We start from the raw sequence: 22,796 nt of genomic DNA on the forward strand, positions 1-22,796 counted from the left end.
AATTTCCTGCCACTAGTGTCACTACTGGCTGCCTCCTCCTAATTTTAATTTCCTGTGTCCCCCGTGCTCCGGCCGCCATGTCCAGTGTCCGGCGCCCTGTGATTGGGCGTATGGGGGTCATGTGCGGCGTGGGGCTGGCCTGTCCGCGATCACGGTTGCTCCTGAAGTCCCACCTCCACACATGACCCCCATACGTCCAATCACAGTGCGCCGGGAAACACTGAACATGGCAGCCGGAGCGTGGGGGAGACAAGCACTGGAAAGTGTGAGCCACCCGGGCCGCTGTCTTCTCCTCCTCCTCCTATCCCCCAGAGTCCGGACCGAAGCAGGACAAGAAGGTGAGGAATGGATGACACGGACAGGGGGGGAGAGAGAGAGGCGCCATATATGTAGTGTCAGTATAGGAAGACTGTAGGCAGGACAGTATAGTGGTCAGTATAGTGTAGTGTACAGTGTAGTATAGTGGTCAGTATAGTGTAGTGTAGTGGACAGTATAGTGGTCAGTGTAGTGGACAGTATAGTGGTCAGTGTAGTGGACAGTGTAGTGTAGTGGTCAGTGTAGTGGTGTGGACAGTATAGTGGTCAGTGTAGTGTAGTGGACAGTATAGTGGTCAGTGTAGTGGAAAGTGTAGTGTAGTGGTCAGTGTAGTGGTGTGGACAGTATAGTGGTCAGTGTAGTGGACAGTACAGTGTAGTGGACAGTATAGTGGTCAGTGTAGTGGACAGTATAGTGGTCAGTGTAGTGGACAGTGTAGTGGACAGTATAGTGTAGTGGTCAGTGTAGTGGTGTGGACAGTATAATGGTCAGTGTAGTGTAGTAGATAGTATAGTGGTCAGTGTAGTGGGCAGTATAGTGGTCAGTGTAGTGGGCAGTATAGTGGACAGTGTAGTGGTCAGTATAGTGGTCAGTGTAGTGTAGTGGACAGTATAGTGTAGTGAACAGTATAGTGGTCAGTGTAGTGGACAGTATAGTGTAGTGGTGTGGACAGTATAGTGGTCAGTGTAGTGGACAGTATAGTGGTCAGTGTAGTGGACAGTGTAGTGGACAGTATAGTGGTCAGTGTAGTGTAGTGGACAGTATAGAATAGTGGACAATATAGTATAGTGGTCAGTGTAGTATAGTGGACAGTATAGTTCTCAGTGTAGTGGTCAGTATAGTGGACAGTGTTGTGTAGCGGACAGTGTAGTGGTCAGTGTAGTGGACAGTATATTGTAGTGGTCAGTGTAGTGGTGAGGACAGTATAGTGGTCAGTGTAGTGTAGTAGACAATATAGTGGTCGGTGTAGTGTAGTGGACAGTGTAGTGGACAGTATAGGGGACAATGTAGTGGTTAGTATAGTGTAGTGGACAGTATAGTGGTCAGTGTAGTGGACAGTATAGTGGTCAGTGTAGTTTTAAGTGTAGTGGACAGTATAGTATAGTGGTCAGTGTAGTATAGTTGACAGTGTAGTTCTCAGTGTAGTGGACAGTGTTGTGTAGTGGACAGTGCAGTGGTCAGTGTAGTGGACAGTACAGTGTAGTGGACAGTATTGTGGTCAGTGTCGTGGACAATATAGTGTAGTGGTCAGTGTAGTGGTGTGGACAGTATAGTGGTCAGTGTAGTGTAGTAGATAGTATAGTGGTCAGTGTAGTGGACAGTATAGTGGTCAGTGTAGTGTAGTGGACAGTATAGTGGACAGTGTAGTGGTCAGTATAGTGGTCAGTGTAGTGTAGTGGACAGTATAGAATAGTGGACAGTATAGTATAGTGGTCAGTGTAGTATATTGGACAGTGTAGTGGTCAGTATAGTGGACAGTGTTGTGTAGTGGACAGTGTAGTGGTCAGTGTAGTGGACAGTATAGTGTTCAGAGTAGTGGACATTATAGTGTAGTGGTCAGTGTAGTGGTGAGGACAGTATAGTGGTCAGTGTAGTGTAGTAGACAGTACAGTGGTCAGTATAGTGTAGTGGACAGTATAATGGTCAGTGTAGTGGACAGTATAGTGGTCAGTGTAGTGTAGTGGACAGTATAGTGGTCAGTGTAGTTCTCAGTGTAGTGGACAGTATAGTATAGTGGTCAGTGTAGTGTGTAATGGTCAGTAAAGGAATCAGGTTGGTCAGTGTTGAAATCAAGTAGGTTAGTGTAGTGGTCAGTATAGGAATCAGGTAGGTCAGTACTATTGTATTTGAAGGGACTCGGGGAGTGCTAAAAGTCCGCAGGTTAGGGGGCGCAAATTACTTGCCTTGCCCTGGGTGCTGACAACCCACGCTACGCCACTGATTACAATCATGGTAATTAGGGAATGATGAAATAAATACAATACATTAGCAAACATTAAATACATAGAATGTGATGTTAAAGGATAAAACTTACCTTAATATAGTCCTTCTGCAGGACCTGAATGATGGCAGAACAGGTCTCTGGAATAATGATCCCCAGAGCCTGGGGGAAGATGCCTGTCGAGAACTTGAGGTCCTGTAGACTTCTCCCCGTCGCCAAGTACCGCAACGTGGTGACTAGCCTCTGCTCAGGAGTGATGGCTTGCCGCATGCAGGTATCCTGCTTCGTAATATAAGGGGACAGCAAAGCCAACAAACGGTGAAAAACGGGGTTTGTCATCCGGAGAAATTTCCTGAAATCATCAGGATTATTCTCACGGATCTCCCGCAACAAAGGCATATAAGAGAATTGCTCACGCTGGAGTAACCAATTCTTTGTCCATGAACTCCTCCCCGCCCTGTTCATGGACTGGACTTGGGTCAAAGTAAGAACCCCAACACCAAGCCCCCGCACAGCACGAAACCTACGATGAGCACGTACCTGCAACATGGCTAGAAAACGGTCGGCTGGTCAGAACGAACTAACAGAATGCACTGAAAGACAGAAAGCCTGAGAAGAGCGAGCTGAAAATCAGAAACGAGCAGACAAAAACGCACTGAAAAACAGATACGAACTGACTACACGCACTGAAAACCAGATACAAACCCACAAGCACAAACTGAAGAGCAGTAACGATCTGAAAAGTGCGAGGCTGAAAAGCGCGAATCGTCTCACACCTAACGTCTACTAACACAAGATTAGGAGAAGGAGCCTAAAGGGTGGCGCACTTGGTATTAAACTTCCCTTTTATAGTGCTGTAGTACGTGTTGTACGTGACCGCATACTTGGCGATCGGAATTTCCGACAACATTTGTGCGATCGTGTGTATGGAAGACAAGTTTGAGCCAACATCCGTTGGAAATAAATGCTGGATTTTGTTGTCGGAATGTCCGATCATGTGTACGCGGCATTAGGTTATCTACAATATTTATTTCCATTTATAACAGTAAACATGACTATCAATTACCGATTTAAAGTTGCCCAGTTGCATAGTTTTTGTTGGGTTGAGTTCGCTGGAATGTAGTTGTGTATTTCAACAATCTTGGGAATAAAATGTTTTGTAACTTCTGCAACCAAAACTGTAAAAAAAACAAACAAAAAAAAAAATGTTAATAGAATATAAAAATGATCTATCATTAAACTGGCATCTACAATAATCTGCTGACAGGATAAATAGTTAAAATGTCATGATCACATATGCCCAGACTATGGACATTATTAGCATATTTAAGACGAGCAGTAAGTTCACACATGTGCGGTGCAAATTTCCGGACCGTCTTCAGTGCGGATTTTCAAAGTAGCTGTTTAGCTGCGATTTAGCTACGGTTCTGATGCAAATTGTAGGAGTGGGCGGCCACCGGTATCCTTAACAATGCTTGGTTGTTAACCACTTCAATACGAGGCACTTCTACTCCTTCCTGCCCAGACAAATTTTCAGCTTTCGGCGCTATCACATTTTGAATGATAATTGCGCGGTCATGCGACGCTGTACCCAAACAGAATTTTTACGCATTTTTCCCCACAAATAGAGCTTTCTTTTTGATCACCACTGGGGTTTTTATTATTTGTGCTACAAATAAAAAAAGACCAAAAATGTTGAAAAAAAAAAAAAAAAGTTTTTCTTCAATTCTGTTACAAAACATTGTAAATAAGTAAGTTTTCTCCTACACTGATGGGCACTGATGAGGCTGCACTGACGGGCACTGATGAGGCAGTACTAATTGGCACTGATGAGTAGGCACTAATGATGAGGCACTTATATGCAGCACTGATAGGCATTGATAGGCAGCACTGATAAGCAGCACTGATATACAGCACTGATGGGCACTGATAGGTTGCACTGATGGGCACTCATAGGTGGCACTGATAGGTGGCACTGGAGGGCACTTATAGATGGCATTGATAGGCACTGATGGGCAGCACTGGTAGATGGCACTGATTGTGACCCCACAATAGAAATAAAACTTTTTCGCAGAAGAGAATTTAACAAGACTCGTGGCCACTCATTAAAATTAGAAGAAAAGAGGTTTAACCTTAAACTACGTAGAGGGTTCTTTACTGTATTGCCCCGTACACACGGTCGGATTTTCCGACGGAAAATGTGCGATAGGACCTTGTTGTCGAAAAATTCCGACCGTGTGTAGGCTCCATCACACATTTTCCATCGGAATTTCCGACACACAAAGTTTGAGAGCTTGCTATAAAATTTTCCGACAACAAAATCCGTTGTCGGAAATTCCGATCGTGTATACACAAATCCGACGCATGCTCAGAATAAATTAAGAGACAATAGCTATTGGCTACTGCCCCATTTATAGTCCCGACGTACGTGTTTTACGTCACCGCGTTCAGAACGATCGGATTTCCGACAACTTTGTGTGACCGTGTTGAGCCAACATCCGTCTGAAAAAATCCATGGATTTTGTTGTCGGAATGTCCGAACAAAGTCCGACCGTGTGTACGGGGCATAAGAGCGGCAAGGATGTGGAATTTCCTTCCACAGGCGGTGGTCTCAGTGGGGAGCATCGATAGTTTCAAGAAACTATTAGATAAGCACCTGAATGACCACAACATACAGGGATATACAATGCAATACTGACATATAATCACACACATAGAGTTGGACTTGATGGACTTGTGTCTTTTTTCAACCTCACCTACTATGTAACTATGTAATATAATCAGCACTGATCAGGAGGCACTGGCAGGCATCACTGATGTGCACAGAGTGCCATTCCTAATGGGCACTGATTGGTATCCCTGGTGGAATCTAGTGGGCTTAACTGGTGGTCATGGGTGGGCATCCCTGGTGGTCCTGGGTGGGCATCCTCGATGGGTCTGCTCTGATAATCAATGCGCTGATTATCAGCGCAGACCGCCCCTGTCAGAAGAGCAGCTGATCGGCTCTCCTCTACTCCCGCCTGTCAGTGCGAGTGGAGGAAAAGCCGATACACAGCTTTTCCTGTTTACACTGTGATCATCTGTGATTGGACACAGCTGATCACGTGGTAAAGAGCCTATATCATAGGCTCTTTACCTTGATCAGAGATGCGATGTGTCAGACTGACACACCACACCACCGATCATGGCGTTCCCCCTAGGGCGCATACAGATATGTAAAGAGCTTCAATGGGAAAAAAATGTTTTGTGTGTCTTGCGAATCGGATGTGGTTTAAAAAGCATCCAATTCGCATATATGTGAACCAAGACCAAAAAGAACCTTAAGCAAATCACCCGTGACCTCTCTAGCTGCTTCTAATGTGAATTCCTTTGTTCACAACAAATACTGTACCAAACATTTTTAGACGCATGCAAGTCATTTTGAATAGAACTCCAATGCACGTTGTCGATGAACGTGCATTATAGATAAATTCACCTGCTCTTTAGGTAAAAAACACATATTAGGTAGAGCTGCACGATTTGGGCTAAAATGAGAATCACTATTTTTTTCTTTACTGTTTAGATTTTTTAAAATTCCTTAAAGTGTATTTTTTCAAAAAATAATTGTGTTTGAAAGACCGCTGCGCAAATATAGTGTGCCATAAAATCTTGCCACAACCACCATTTTATTCTCATGGCTCTCTACTAAAAATATATATATATCTATATATAGATAGATATATATCTATATCTATAGATAGATAGATAGATAGATAGATAGATAATGTTTGAGGGTTCTGAGTAATTTTCTAGCAATAAATATTGATTTTTAACTTGTAAGAAGCAAGTGCCAGAAAAAGGTTTAGTCTTTAAGTGGTTAACTACTTCAATACAGGGCATTGTAGTTATACTGCCCAGGCCATTTTTCAGCTTTCAGCGCTGTCACACTTTGAATGACAATTGCGCGGTCATGCTACACTGTAACCATGTGAAATTTATATAATTTTCTTCACACAAATAGAGCTTTCTTTTGGTGGTATTTAATCACTTCTGGGTTTTTTATCTTTTCCCAAAAAAATTAAAAAAAAAAAAAAAGGCTGAAAATTTTGAAAAAAGTTTTTCTTAGTTTCTCTCAGTAAATTTTGTAAATAAATAATTTTTCTCCTTCACTGATGGGCGCTGATGAGGCGGCACTGATGGGCACCGATGAGGCAGCATTTATGGGCACTGATGAGGAGGCACAAATATGCCACACTTAAGGGCACTGATAGTTGGCACTGATATGTTGCACTGATGAGCACTTCTAGGTGGCACTGGTGGGCACAGATAGGCATTGATGGGTGGCATTGATGGGCAGCAGTGATGGGTATTTAAGTGGAGTTCCACCCAAAAGTGGAACTTCCACTCATCAGATTCCTCCCCCCCTCCGGTGACACAGTTGGCACCTTTCAGGGGGGAGGGGGGTACAGATACCTGTATATTACAGGTATCTGTACCCACTTCCGGCATAGATAGCCGCAGAACCTGCGGTTATTTACGCCACTTCCTGCTCCCTCCCCGCTGCCTGCTGGGAAACACACGGGTCCCAGAGGCAGCAGGGACCATCCGTATTGCGCTGCGCGACTCACGCATGCGCAGTAGGGAACCGGGAAGTGAAGCCGCACGGCTTCACTTCCTGATTCCCTTACCGAAGATGTAGGCGGCAGCACCCGAGGACGGAGAGACGGTTCGGCCTCGGGTGCCGACATCGCGGGCGCCCTGGACAGGTAAGTGTCCATGTTTTAAAAGTCAGCAGATGCAGTATTTGTAGCTGCTGACTTTTAAAAAAAAAATTTTCGGCGGCGCTCCGCTTTAATGGGCAGAAGTGATAGCCAGCACTGACTGGCATCACTAATGGGTACTGATTGCTGGCACTTGTGGACACTGTTGACACTGGTGGGCACTCACTGCTGGCACTGGTGGGCATTCACTGCTGGCACTCACTTCTGGCACTGTGGGCACTTTATTGTAATCGGATTATTAGTGCCTTGATTACGTGCCTAGATGTCCTCTGTGAGGAGATGCCGCTGATCGGCTCTCCTCTCCTCACACTCTGTCAGTGTGAGGCAAGGAGCGCCGATTACCGGCATCTCCTTGTTTACATGTGATTGGCTGTGGTTGGACACAGCCAATCACATGGTTAAAGAGCCGCGGTCGTGCCGTGTCCTAGCAACATGGCGCGGCCTCCATCGCCGTACTCCGTGCCCCCAGGGGCGTGTAAAAGCGGCCATCCTGGGCGCCGTCATACGATGTCCACCCAGAATGAGAGCCACAACGCCCCGCTGTCATTCGACGGCCGGAAGGCGGCAAGTGGTTAAACTTCCCTCATCTACAGGCAAAAGTTCATTCCTTTGATCTAAGAAGAAATGTTACTTTGTTTATACTTATCTACTATGTTGTGATAAAACTTGGCAGGCTGCCTGGATTTTTTTTTTTTTCAGCTGTGAGAACTCTCTGCACTTAGAAAGAATCGTGAAATGCTGTTTTGAAGATCGGGAAGGGAAAAGAATCACGACATTGATTCTTAACGATTAATCGTGCAGCTCTAATATTAGGTAAAAAAATATATATTAGGTGAAAAATATTTTTTTTTTACCTAAAGAGCAGGTGAATATATATCATTATTTACAGCTTAGAGGAGCATCTATGGGCTCTAATATTGCCCCCCCCATACGCAAACGCATTTATGAGCATGATTGAAAATTCTTTTATTTATGGTAATGTTCTCTTTAAGAAGAATTGAAAATGTTGGTATCGTTTTATAGATGACATGTTTGTGGTGTGGTGGGGGGTGGGGTGGCATGGATACCCTATTAATGTTTCATGCATACCTTAACCTCTTGGGAATTTATTATTAATATCAGTCAGGAGAAATTGCCATTTTTAGATACATGTCTAACGATTAGTGACGGTTCTATTTATAGTGATCTTTATACTAAATCAACAGACCCTAATCAGCTATTATATTATAAAAGTTTTTACCCCCTCTGGGGTCTTTAAATCAATCCCCAGAAGTAAATTTACTTGAGTTAAAATAATTTATGAGTGATCCAGTACAACGAGAACGTCTAGATGAAATGGAAAATAGATTAGTTGGAAGGGGTTACCCTAGACAGATTAATAAGGGAAAAGTGATACGGGAGATAAAAGCAAAAGAAGAGATGTAGGTAGGAGATTACCGTTTGTTACACAATACCATTCCCATTCTGTACGGGTACATAACATTATCAAAAAGCATTGGTCCATCTTTAGGGAGAATTATCTAAAAATTGTGCAATTTCAAAGTTTGCCTATACCATCATATCAAATGGGTAGAACCATGTACAGTAGATTGGAAAAATCTGACCAGTATTGGCGTAAAACTAGTATCACTAGAACTTTTTTAGGTCCCCCTAACAATGACTCTTATCCTTGTTTGAACTGTAGTCAATGTAGCTCCATGATAAAAGGAAAACATTTAAATCACCCACATTGTGGGTTGAATATAGAGATTAAAGGATATCACACTTGCAAATCATTATTTGTTGTTTACATTATTAAATGTCCGTGTGGCCTTTTATACGTGGGGGAAACAATACAGAAAGTAAAAGATCGCATAGCTAGACAGAAATATTCTATACGTGACAAATTAACTCAGTTACCGTTAGCAAGACATTTTATACGAATAAAACTCACAGTGGCACGTTTTATGGGTATAGATGCAGTTTCCCATGACAGATGGGGGGTAATCGAGAATTAAACCTAAAGTGATTGTAAAGTCTCATTTTTTTTTCTCTAAAAATAACAAACATGTCATAATTACCTGTCCTCTGCAATGGATTTGCTTCTCTGGTCCCTCTTCTGTGTTCCTGGCCCCTTCCTCCTGTCGAGTGTCCCCACAGCAAGCAGCTTGCTATGGGCGCACCCGAGCTGAGCCACAGCTCCCTGTGTCCGCCCCCTTTCTCTCCTGATTGGCTGACTGACTTTGATTGACAGTAGTGGGAGCCACAGGTGCTCGCTGCTGTGTCTCGGCTAATGAGGAGGAAGAGTCTCAGATGGACAAGACACTCGTGGATATCACCGGACAGAGATGGGGCTCAGGTAAGTATTAGAAGGGCTGAGGGGTACTGCTACACACAGAAGGCTTTTTATCCCGAAACATTGAATGCATTAAGATAAAAAAACCTTCTGACTTTACAATCACTTTAATGGTACTCCGTGTGCAATATTTTTATAGGGATTTTTATAAGATATGTCTTTTTGTACCTATAGCTATTTAAATGGTTATTTGCTTTTTAACCAAGTGTATTTATATTTTTGGGTGATCGGTTGAACCAGAATTACTCCTTTAAGATCGTAGAGATTGAATACAGCTTATTCAGCCCCCGCTTTGGGATTAAGAATATTAGAATTAGAAGGCTCTTGTTTGTATAATTGATGAGTAAATGCCTAATTAGTTCCCGGTGTAAGATGATCATATATTGAAAATGAGAATGGTTTGTCAGTTATGTTCGTTTCTACCTGAGGAAGGGCATAAAAGATTATAGCCCGAAACTGTTGTTGGATCGACTTGATATTTGTATATGTTTTTTCTTCTACTTTTCAATACATTTTGAGTGCAGCAAGAGTGCTGTTCGCCTCACCTGTACAATATATATTATATATACACACATATATATATTATATATATATATATATATCTCAAACACAAAAGCAACTAGCACAATTTGTAGGCAACAAATATCAAAACTGTAATAAAATAAAAATGCAACGCTTTCTAACAAAAGTGGAATATATATGAAAAGAGTCTTTCACAGTAGTCCATACAAAGTGCTCAGTAAAGCTATACATTAGAAGGCACCTCTGGTGTATAAAAAAAACACCACAGGATAGTGCCAAGAAAAGTTCCTCCACCTTCACCATAGCACATAGAGCCTCTTACCCCAAGCTATAGACCACCTAGAATATAAGCAATCAAACAGTGCTCAAATGATCAATAGGCCTCACCAGGCTCCAGCCAAATTCTATGAGGACTGTGGATTGCAGATATTCTTCACTCACAGATGATTGCTCCAAATCAAATCTCAAGCCACCATATCATACAAATCAAAAGGCTAAACAAAGCAGCCTCATGGTGTAATAGTTAGAGTGCTTCAACATATATTAAAAACTCCATACACTCAGATTATTCATAGTAAAATAGGCATGTCATCAGTAACTGAAAAGTTTCAAACCAACAAGATAGCCACAATCCTTGTGCGCAATGACGTCACATGCTGTAACTCCACCCAACACATATTTCGCCATCATAAGACAACAAGCATTGAACGTGCATTTCAGTGAAGCGAGCTCCCACAAATACTGCATGCACCTTTTTTGGTGCTTTAGGCAGCCCATTCATTCAAAATAGGCTGGCCCTACATGATCGAATTTTGAAAGAATTTTCTTTTGAAAATCAGAAGATCCGATGGTGCCACCATTGATTTTGAAATTCAACCAACCAAGCCTTCAATTTCACCTCCTGTTGCTACAGAAAAGAATGGGAAACATGGGAATCTTCTTTTCTTTCCAGGAATTTTCGTTTGCTTTTCAAAAAATTTCCAACATGCTCGATTACTCAAATTTAATGGCTGCACGAAAATCGGCTGTTGCTGCAGCCCACTAATGGTGCAAGATTTGAACGAAAATTTTTAGATAAGATTTTCTAAAGAAAATTCTTTCGAAATTTGACCCATGTATGGCCTGCCTTAGATGCCTTAACAAAATGCATGTTAACAAAATGAACAAATAGGCCCTAAAGTTGATAGTGTATATAACAGCTTAGAAACAGCTGCTGTATTTTGACATTAGCAAGCTGGCAGCCTGCCAACATTTGTGCTTCATTGAGTTTCCTCTGTTCTGAATTTCAAAGGGCCCTTTCACACTGGGGCGATTTGCAGGCGCTATTGCACTAATAATAGCGAGTGCAAACCGACCTGAAAGTGCCACTGCTTTGTCTCCAGTGTAAAAGCCCCGAGGGCTTTCACACTGGAGCGGTGCGCTAGCAGGACGGGAAAAAAAGTCCCGCTAGCAGCATCTTCGGAGCAGTGAAGGAGTGGAGTGTATACCGCTCCTTCACCGCTCCTGCCCATTGAAATCAATGGGACGGCGCAGCTATACCGCCGGCAAAGCGCCTCTGCAGAGGCGCTTTGTGGTGGTTTTTAACCCTTTCTCGGCCGCTAGCAGGGGGTAAAACCGCCCCGCTAGCGGCCGAATACCGACGGTAAAGCGGCGCTTACAATAGCGGTGCTTTACCGCCAACGCCGCCCCAGTGTGAAAGGGCCCTTACTATAATAATAACAACAATTCCCATAATTATAAAGTTCACCTTTTTTTCTAAATTCCACCTCCCGTATGTATCAAATTTATACCATATATATATATATATATATATATATATATATACACCATTAATGTACCTCTATTGCAAAAAAATACAAGATTTCTCTAATTTTGGGAACAAGGCCTTACATTAGCCATTGCTGTATTTCCTAGAACGTGTCATTTCTTGCTGGTATGTAGACATCTGACAGAGAAGCCAGTAAGACACAGGAAGGAATTCATCACCTCATTAGCACACACCTATGACTGCCTTCCCGCCTTCCAGCAGATCACTACCACCCACTTCTACAGGTGCACGGTTTTCCAATGCAATACATCAGTGATCACTCACTAAATACAAAGACATATTCTTGCATAGTTTGTTCATTTGGCATTTTGGAGTGTGCAGGAGATGAGAGATCAGATAACAGCCTATGTGGATAGAGCTGTAGTATTCAAAAACAGGAGAAGTGTGCCCTGGGTTCTCTAAAGCTCACCATACACTATACAATCTGATTGTACAATCTCCCTTAGATCTACCATCATGTAGTGCAAGGGCCTGCCTGATTGCATACAGAGAGTTTAGAAAGATAGGCGCGTCCTCCTATTATATTGTTTTGGTAAATCTAAAGGAGATTGTACAATCAGATTGTATAGTTTATGGCCACCTTTATACACCTAAAATGAACTAGTTCTGCTTTTAGTGCCATTAATTGGTAACAGCACATCAAACACAGAAGTAAACACATATTTTGCCACATAAAAAAAACAAGTGACAGACACAGCAAAAAGCGCAGTAAAAAACTTTAAGCCAAAATGTCCCATGAGCTACTTTGCCACGTGTAGTGCAGCTCATTGGAGTCAACAGGCTGCCCTATGTGTGTCACTGGAAAAACTAGCCAAAAAAAATGTTTTCCGCCTACTGTAGGTGTAACTGCAGCCTAAGGCCCCTTTCACACATACCGACCGTTCGTCTGTTTTTCATCCATCAAAAACGGACATCAATGCATTCCTATAGAATCTATTTTCATCCATTTTCATCCGCTTCCGTCAACATCGTTTTTTTTTTTGAATGGATGAACGTCCTATTTTTCATCCGTTAAAAAAAAAAAAAATGGATCGAAAAAAAAATGGATCGGACGAAAAACGGATGTAAACAGACGAGTGGCCCGTTATTGCATCCATTTTTGCATTGGTTGTTAGGAGCAACCAGTGACTGTGGGGGAGGGGGGGTTGGGGTGGAGAAAGGCAGGACAGGAGAAGAGCATTATACACAGCGAGGGGGCAGTCTGTACAGACAGGCTCTCTCACTTCCCGACGCCGACTGTCAATGTCAGCTTTTAAATGTAATTGTCAGCTTTTTTTTTTATACTTTATAGCGCTGAGAAGGAGCTGTCATTCAGGCCCGGTAAATGAAACAAAGGGGCAGGGTCACTGTGTGATGTCACTGGGTGACCCGCCCCTTTGTTTAATTTAGTGGTGAGCCCGGATGACAGCTCCTTCTCGGCGCTATGAAGTATTTAAAAAAAAAAGATCCGACAATTACATTTAAAAGCTGACAGTGACAGTCAGTGTCGGCAAGTGAAGGAGCCTCTCTGTACAGACTGCCCCCTCACTGTGTATACTGCTCTTCACCTCTCCTGCCCCTCTCCTTGCACATACTGACCCCCCACCCCCAAGGAGGACATGTCACATATCTGCTATCTCTTAGGGGACTATTGTCTCCTATGTGATAGCAATAAAATCATAAGTAGAAACAAAAACATGAAAAGTATAAAAAAAAAAAAATGAGCCACCCCACCCCCAAATACACAGGCATACTAGAGCTGCACGATTAATCATTAAAAAATATCTCGATTAACCCCCCCTCTCGATCTTAACTGGCATTTTCCCGATTCTAAGTAAACAGTGCAGAGCTAAAGCTGTCAAAAAAAAAAAAGACATTCCTCTGCGCAGAGAGATAGAGAAGAGAAGAGATACAATGTATCTCTCAGTTCTTTTGGATCAAAGGGATAAACTTCGGTCTGTAAATGAAGGCAGTTTAAACAATTAAATACTAAGCCTTTTCCTGACACTTGTTACTTACAAGTTAAAATCTGTATTTTTTCCTAGAAAATTACTTGGAACCCCCAAACATTATATATATATTTTTAGCAGAGACCCTAAAGAACAAAATGGCGATCATTGCAATATTTTATGTCACACTGTATTTGCGCACAATTTTTTGGGAAAAAAATACACTTTAATGAATTTAGAAAAACTAAACAGTAAAGTTAGCCCAATTTTTTTTTGTATAATGTGAAAGATGATGTTACTTCCATCAGCTCATTCCCCACAGTTACAACCTTTTGTACCACCTGCCCCACCCTATTAGATTGTAAGCTCCTCTGAGCAGGGCCCTCTTAATCCTCTTGTATTTTATTGTATTATAACTGTATTGTCTCTCTTTTTATATTGTAAAGCGCTGCGTAAACTGTTGGCGCTATATGAATCCTGTATAAAAATAATAATAATACGCCGCGAGAATTGTGAGAGAATCGTAATCTTTATTCCAAGAAAAAAAAATGTGATTCTCATTTTATCCAGAATCATGGCGCTCTAATGTAAACCAAAAATTTGACTCAAGTGGTTAAGTGGACATAAAGCACTGATGGAAAAACTGATGTAAACTGATCCGTTTTTTCTTTTAAAAAATGTGACTGAACTGATGAAACAAACTGAAGGCCTGTGGGAAAGGGGCCTAAAAGTGAAGTTGGTAGGTTTACACAAGAACAATGAGGCTCCATTCACATCTGCGTGTTTCCGAATTCATGGCAAACTGCACAGAAAATGCACGCTTTGCCATGCGTTTTAGAAAAATGCTGCAAATTTGCATCGTGTTTGTGTCATTACATGTTAAAGGCACCCCAAGTGCAGCAAACGCACCACAAAATGCGGTAAAACGCCATGCTCCGCTCCAAAAAAGTTCTGAAGCTTCTCTGGGGCGATTGTTGCATATAGGACAACCCATTCAAGTGAATAGGCTGCCCTATGCGTGACAAGTGAAAACGCTCCAAAATACCCAAAACAAACGCATTTGGGAATGTGAGTTTTCGCTACGTGGAGATGTGAACGGGGCCTGACAACTGAGTGTCTCCATCCACTCCCTCCTATGTACCTGTATAAAGATGGCCATATACTATGCAATCAATCTCTGTACAATTTCCTTTAGATTTACCAGAACTATGGAAAAGGAGCACACACACTTGAACAATCCATTCAATTTGTATGAAATCAGGCAGGCCCTAGTACTACATAGCTGATGGAAGAACTAAAGGGGATTGTACAATCAGATTGTATAGGAAGAGGCTCTGTTGATTTTGCCCTGCAGATGATGAATAAGGTGATATACTTACCTTTTTCTTTGCTCCCGCAGGCTTCCCCATTAATAGAATTCCAGGAAAAACCACTTCTACTGCTCCCATCTCCCTCCTAACACCTAATCTGACTAACCTGTATAGGAAAGATCTGTATACTTAACTATTTTAAGGCCACTCAGGTCCAAGGGAGTGCCAACATCAGATGGGCCATATGAGCCTATGGGCAATGACACCACTGTCATTGCTAGCTGTTGCCATACACTCACTCCTCTCTCCTGCAGCTGGCACATGGGAAATTATGACTGGACCCGTCAAATGTTAAAGTACAACTACAGTGCCTTGAAAACGTATTCATACCCCAATAAATTTTCCACATTTTGTCATGTTACAACTAGGGGCGGACTGACCATTGAGCCACTTGGGCACTGCCCGAGGGCCCTGGGCCACTAGGGGGCCCCATCAGGGTTTCCAGCCTCAGTAAAACCAGGGACAGTATGTATAAATCTGTGGTTTTTTTTTACATCTGTCTGTGTATACTGTGTGTACATGTATGTGTATGTGTATACTGTGTGATTGTATACTGTGTGTGTGTATACTGTGTGGCCCCATAATCTCTGATTGCCTGGGGGCCCCATAATCTCCTATTGCCCCATGAGTTATCAGTCCGCCCCTGGTTACAACTAAAAAGGTAAATGTATTTTATTGGGATTTTATGTGATGGACCAACACAAAGTGGCACATAATTGTGAAGTGGAAGTAAAATGATAAATGGTTTTCAAAATTTTTTACAAATAAATATGTGAAAAGTGTGGCGTGCATTTGTATTCAGTCCCCCTGAGTCAATACTTTGTAGAACCACCTTTCACTGCAATTACAGCTGTAAGTATTTTTGGGGATGTCTCTACCAGCTTTGCACATCTATAGAGTGACATTTTTGCCCATTCTTTACAAAATAGCTCAAGCTCTGTGAACAGAAATTTTCAAGTCTTGCCACAAATTCTCAATTTGATTTTTGTCTGGACTTTGACTGGGTCATTCTAATGAATATACAGTTGTGCTCATAAGTTTACATACCCTGGCAGAAGTTATGTTTTCTTGGCTATTTTTCAGAGAATATGAATGATAACACAAAAACTTTTCTTGCACTCATGGTTAGTGTTTGGCTAAAGCCATTTATTATCAATCAACCGTGTTTACTCTTTTTAAATCATAATGAGAACAAGTAAAAAGGCGCAAGACACAATTACCTTGGATTTAAAACCAATTAGTCCAGAAACGATTGGCTGGTAAATTGCATGTGTATGTTCATGCATGTATACTGGGAGTATATAAAGGAGGTCAGTCAGGGCAGCCACCAAAGGAACCAAAAGCGGGGTCCAGCAGGCTAGAACAACAACAAGGAGAGGGTCGCCTCTGAGTATATATCATAAAAAGATTTATTAAAACAGCAATATCCACTCACATAAAAGTAGGAAGCGTTGCATTCAGGTCTGTTGGCTGGGCTGGAGAGATGCGGTGAAACTACAGGTCACAGCGGTTCCTGCAGGGCATGCCAAGTCCAGAGGAGGAAAGATGAGTAGGTGCAGCCGGGTGCAGTCTCTTGCAGTGAACAGTCCAACATAAATCCTGCTGTATTTAGGAGCCTGATCGTGCCCTGGATACAGGGATAAAAGTTCCAAGTAGAGGGAGATCTTGATGTTTGAGAAAGGAATTCGTCCACCAATGGCTAGCCTATTCTGAAACGCGTCGCATATGTGTGACGTCATCACCGGGCGCCACGCTGTGATTGCTCTCCAAGCCTCCTTTGCAATCTCCTGCACGGCCGGCCGTGCCCTATCCCAGAGGCCCTTACTATCCAGCGGAGAGCAGCAGCACGGCTGAACGGCTGCTCTAGCGTCCTGTACACATCCCTCTCTCCCTCTACTTGGAACTTTTATCCCTGTATCCAGGGCACGATCAGGCTCCTAAATACAGCAGGATTTATGTTGGACTGTTCACTGCAAGAGACTGCACCCGGCTGCACCTACTCATCCTTCCTCCTCTGGACTTGGCATGCCCTGCAGGAACCGCTGTGACCTGTAGTTTCACCGCATCTCTCCAGCCCAGCCAACAGACCTGAATGCAACTCTTCCTACTTTTATGTGAGTGGATATTGCTGTTTTAATAAATGTTTTTATGATATATACTCAGAGGCGCCCCTCTCCTTGTTGTTAAATCATAATGAGAACAGAAACTACCCAAATGACCCTGATCAAAAGTTTTCATACCCTGGTGATTTTGGCCTGATAACATGCACACAAGTTGACACAAAGGGGTTTGAATTGCTATTAAAGGTAACCATCCTCACCTGTGATTTGTTTGCTTGTAATTAGTGTGTGTGTATAAAAGGTCAATGAGTTTCTGGACTCCTGACAGACCCTTGCATCTTTCATCCAGTGCTGTACTGACATTTCTGGATTCTGAGTTATGGGGAAAGCAAAAGAATTGTCAAAGGATCTGCGGGAAAAGGTAGTTTAACTGTATAAAACAGGAAAGGGATATAAAAAGATATCCAAGGAATTGAGAATGCAAATCAGCAGTGTTCAAACTCTAATCAAGAAGTGGAAAATGAGGTGTTCTGTTGAAACCAAACCCTGGTCAGGTAGACTAAAATTTCAGCCACAACTGCCAGGAAAATAGTTTGGGATACAAAGAAAAACCCACAAATAACTTCAGGAGAAATAAAGGACTCTCTGAAAACATGTGGTGTGGCTGTTTCAAGATGCACAATAAGGAGGCACTGATGAAAGGTACAGAGGTGGATCGCTGATGTTTTAGGGATGTCTGAGCTACAAAAGGCACAGGAAATTTGGTCAAAATTGATGGCAAGATGAATGCAGTTTGTTATCAAAAAATACTGGAGGAACATTTGCATTCATCAGCCAGGAAGCTGCGCATGGGACGTACTTGGACATTCCAACATGACAATGATCCAAAACACAAGGCCAAGTCGACCTGTCATTGGCTACAGAAGAATAAAGTGAAGACTCTGGAGTGGCCATCTCAGTCTCATGACCTCAATATCATTGAGCCACTCTGGGGAGATCTCAAACGTGCAGTTCATGCAAGACAGCCCAAGAATTTACAAGAACTGGAGGATTTTTTGCCAAGAGGAATGGGCAGCTTTACCATCTGAGAAGATAAAGAGCCTCATCCACAAATACCACAAAAGACTTCAAGCTGTCATTGATGTTAAAGGGGGAAATGCACAGTATTAAGAACTGGGGTATGTAAACTTTTGATCAGGGTCATTTGGGTAGATTCTGTTGTCATTATGATTTAAAAAGAGTAAACACAGTTGATTGATAATAAATGGCTTCAGCCAAACACTAAAAATGAGCGAAAGAAAAGTTTTTGTGTTATCATTCATATTCTCTAAAAAATGGCCAAGAAATCATAAATTCTGCCACGGTATGTAAACTTATGAGCACAACTGTACTTTGATCTAAACCATTCCCTTGTAGCTCTGGCTGTATGTGTAGGGTCGTTGTCCTGCTGGAAGGTGAACCTCCACCCCAGTCTTAAGCCTTTTGCAGACTAATGCCCCGTACACACGGTCGGATTTTCCGATGGACAATGTCCGATCGGAGCGTGTTGTCGGAAATTCCGACCGTGTGTGGGCGCCATCGGACATTTTCCATCGGATTTTCCGACACACAAAGTTGGACAGCAGGAGATAAAATTTTCCGACAACAAAATCCGATCGCGTCAATTCCGACCGTGTGTGGCCTGTTCCGACGCACAAAGTGCCACGCATGCTCAGAAGAAATTCCGACACGGGACAGCTCGTTCTGGTAAACTTAGCGTTCGCAATGGATACAGCACTTTCGTCACGCTGCAATGTTCAAAATGGTTTAATACAGCGCACTCTCTTCTTCTTTATAATGTGACAATAATTAAGTAGTTTTGCTGCTCATATTCACACACACTTCTCACAAACTTTTATTTGTGTTTTTTTAGTGGGATTCCCTGAATATATTGTTATTAGTTGTCACATCTGACAGTTTTATATTTTTTAATTTTTTTTTATTTTGGATTTTAAGCCTTTTTTTTTCTTTAATGTTTGGATTTTTTCCAAGGCTGATCTTTGTTCAATGTTATTTTTATTTTTACTCCAGAATATTTTTGGGTGTGTTTTGTGTGTCAAGTTACCCCAACACCATTGATATATTTTATTATTTAATCTCAAGGAGATTGTTTGGTGTTGGTGTCCCTTGTTCATTTCACATTGTATATTTGAAATATACCTGAATCCTCACAAACAAACTGTCCTTTTTGAAGTAAAACACATAGGAGAGTATAATTCAAAACAAAAATCCTTTATTAAGGGATCAGAACCAAACAAAGAGGAAGGCAACACTGGATCAACAAGAGAAATTAGCGAAGCCTGGGACCCCCACGGCAGACATCAATTCTTCAACATCAAAATTGGTGGCCTGAGGAGTCCATATGTAAGGGAGTGCAGTCTGGTCCAGAATTCGCAGAGATCTGGAAAGCAGCAGATGACATGTGTGTCCCCAGGCTGTGGTACCACAAGAGGCTGCATCTTTTGGCCGACCAGACTGAACTCAGGGCAATCACTGTCTGGTCTTCCTTCCACGCTTCCTTCCCGGCTGTGGCTGTGCAGTTGGAGATGTGGCAGGAGGAGGAGTAGGACCTGGAGGAGGAGGAGGACTGGGGGGACCTGGAGGAGGACTGGGGGGACCTGGAGGAGAGGGAGGAGGAGGAGGAGGACCTGCAGGAGGAGGAGGAGGACCATCCCAAAGATGTGTGTGAGGTGTAATTTGGCCCCTCATACCTTTCTCCAGAGCCTCCGATATGAGGGCCTCACACATGGCTTTTTGGCCCTCCTCCATCCTCTGCATTTTATAGGCTATGAAGGCAGCAATGTTCTCCTGCATGGTGTGGGGTGCTCCCAGGACCTCTGTAGCCCTCCAAAAGAATGCTATAGCAGCCTCCTCTAGGGTACTCCTCCTACTGCCACTTTCTGTTTTCAGGGGGGGTGGAGGGACCTTGATATCAGCCAGCCGGCTCGGCCCGGCCACCTCCTGGCTGAGACTTCCCTGTGTATGAAAAAGGGACATGGTTTTAGTTTTTGCATCATCAATCACAATCCTAAATTAGTACTCCCAACTAACATCTAGTTAACATCATTGATTGGACAAGCAGAAATATTTAGAGGAATGCTATACCTGGCTCAATCTGGGCTCCTCCACATGTGGCCTGGAAGGCCCAGGTTGGGCGTCAGAAGCCTCAGCCGGGGGGGAAGGAAGCGTGGAAGGAAGACTGGAGAGGGATGGCCTGGGTTCAGTCTGGCCTGCCAGAAAGTGCAGCCTGTCGTAGTACAACATCCTGGGGACATAGATGTCATCTGCTGCTCCGGATCTCTGTGAATCCAGGACCTTCTTGTGCTCCCTTAGATATGTGCTCCTCAGGCCACCAATTAATATCTTTAAATAGGTGATGTCTGCCGTGGGGGTCACCTGCTTCACAATTTCACACAATTGCTCCAGTGCTGCCTTCCTCTTTGCTTGGTTCTTGAAATGGGGGTGGGTAATCTCCCACAGACAGGGCAGCTCACTTAGCATCTCTATGAATACTGACATGAAGTCATTGTCTTTCATTAAGATATCCATGTTCACTGCAAGACACAACACAAGACTCCGCTCACAGATCGTACGTAATACGCACGCGTGTTACGCTTTATACACACTGCGCATGCGTGTAACTCCGCCCACCCCTGACGTTCTTTCTAGTGTATTCCCCGCCCCTTTTCGTTCGGCGCAGTGGGTGAAGAGCACATGGCGGAGTTACAGCAGGTGCGTGCTAATTCTAGCAACGAGGAGGAGGAGGAGGAAAGCCCGGATCCAGGCGCGTCCCGATCCAGAAGGAGACGTTTTAAGGCCACAAATATGTCGTTTGGGGAGATGTTGGAGATGGTCGACATCATGAGGAAGTTCGACTATGACGAAAAATATGGGCCTTACCCCAACCCAAACATCCGAAAGGCCAAGATCATGGCGAAAGTGGTCAGGAGTCTTGAGAGGAATTTCGGGGTACGAAGATCTAAAGATCAGCTCAGGAAGCGGTGGTCGGACCTGAAGTTGAGAGAGCCAGAGCAGTACCAAAAGATCCGGAGAGTGCTGCAAAAAAGTAAGTAGTTGTGCTGTGTTCCTATTCTTTCTGTCTTTATTACGTTCGTTCTGCTCCATATGCTTTTATTAATTGTAATGTTTAAAAAGGTCAACTTTAATGTTCATGGGCCCATTATTTGTTCGTATCAAACATTTTTCTTTCGGCCTCTAGAACACCATTGTTAAGGCCATATGCATTTTCACACATTTTTGGGGGCCTACTTGGATGCCAAATATTTGTTTGTGTAGATGGGTTTGTTACTAGAATGAAATGCAAACTAGATTGTGTGTAAGGAGAGAACACTCAGCAGCTGTTTTCACATCTGGACACTGGAGCACTAGTGTGGGACACAAGAACACCATTTTTATTAGGGGGGGCCACACAGGTGCTCCAGTGTATACTATAGGGGGGGCTACATCTGTGAAGCTTGTACTAAACAGGTAAAGTATTGCAGCTTGACAAAGGGCAATAAAAAATATACATCTTGGAACTCTGCTAAAATAGACAATTGTACCCCACTTCCAAGCAATGTTTCCCATTTCTAGTTCTGCCATCAAATATCTGTGTGCTAATTATACCATTTTTGTTTTACATAGGGGAGAAAAGACTCGGACACCCCTCATCCCAGGAGACCAGAGACCCCCCCCCCCCCCCTGGAAGAAGGGGAAATACCAACCCAAGAAGCTGAGCAGGAGGAAGAAGAAGACGTAGTGGAGATTGGCACCACAACAGGTGAGTGTCTGCGACCACAGGCTCAGGTAAAAGAGATGGATGGTGGCAGATTTTTGAGACCTTTTTTTTTGTTCTTTATCTCTTTTTAGGTGATCGTGATCCAGAATGCTTTACATCTGAAAGTGCCCAGATACTGATCGGGGAGATCATGGGGTGTAATCTCCAATTGCAAAACATCCAGCAACAAATCAGTGATGTTATTAAAAAAAATAATAACATCATTGATGTTTTGGGGCGAATTTAAACCCCACAAAATCACCTGTTTTATCGTACGAAAATTTTTTCAATGTTTAGAAAAGCCAAATTTGGAGGATGCACACAGTGTGCCAACATGTGCTATCTGCCATCACGGGAGATCAATGGACGCGTTTTGGGGGTGCAACCCCTTCCTCAATTATAAAGTAGCGTTGAGGAAGGGCTTGCTCCCCCAAAACACGTCCCTTGATCCCCCCTGATGGCAGATAGCACATGTTGACATTCGTAAATTGGTGTGCATCTTCCAAATTTGGCTTTTCCAGGGGTGATTTCCCCCCATCTGAACGCTATATCAAAACCAGTTCCTAAATACTGATGTCTGATATAGCCTTCAGGTTTTACCTAATGTGAACTTTGTAAGTTCAAGTTTTTTGGCTTTCTTGTTGGCTTTACACAGGCCTGTTTTATCTGAAATGGATATTTCGATTTTTGATAATGCTACTGCAAACATTGTTATACAACAAACATGTTGGTTTGTTTTAAAAACCTTAGGGAAATGCACATGTGATTGTGCAGGTATAAAAAAGTGCCTTACTCAAGAATGTGTGGATTATTGTCTCAACACTACAACACTTTTGGGGTGATGTAATTGCTGTTTTATGCAAAAATGGGGGTTATTTCCTAAGGGCAAATACACTTTGCACTACAAGTGCAGGTTCAG

At 42.9% G+C, this 22,796-nt stretch overlaps 1 protein-coding gene across 2 annotated transcripts in view; it reads right to left on the minus strand.

Annotated features, from left to right (window-relative positions):
• LOC141106278 (sperm flagellar protein 1-like) overlaps positions 1 to 22,796 on the minus strand; it is a 154,244-nt gene that overhangs the window by 123,286 nt on the left and 8,162 nt on the right. For both annotated transcript variants that reach the window (XM_073596919.1, XM_073596918.1), the window contains exon 2: positions 3,325 to 3,436. In XM_073596919.1, the coding sequence (XP_073453020.1) occupies positions 3,325 to 3,436 (112 nt within the window). The remainder of the gene's footprint in view (positions 1 to 3,324; positions 3,437 to 22,796) is intronic.

Source organism: Aquarana catesbeiana, linkage group LG08 (genome assembly GCF_042186555.1).
Source record: "Aquarana catesbeiana isolate 2022-GZ linkage group LG08, ASM4218655v1, whole genome shotgun sequence".
In the NCBI taxonomy this organism is placed as follows: Eukaryota; Metazoa; Chordata; class Amphibia; order Anura; family Ranidae; genus Aquarana; species Aquarana catesbeiana.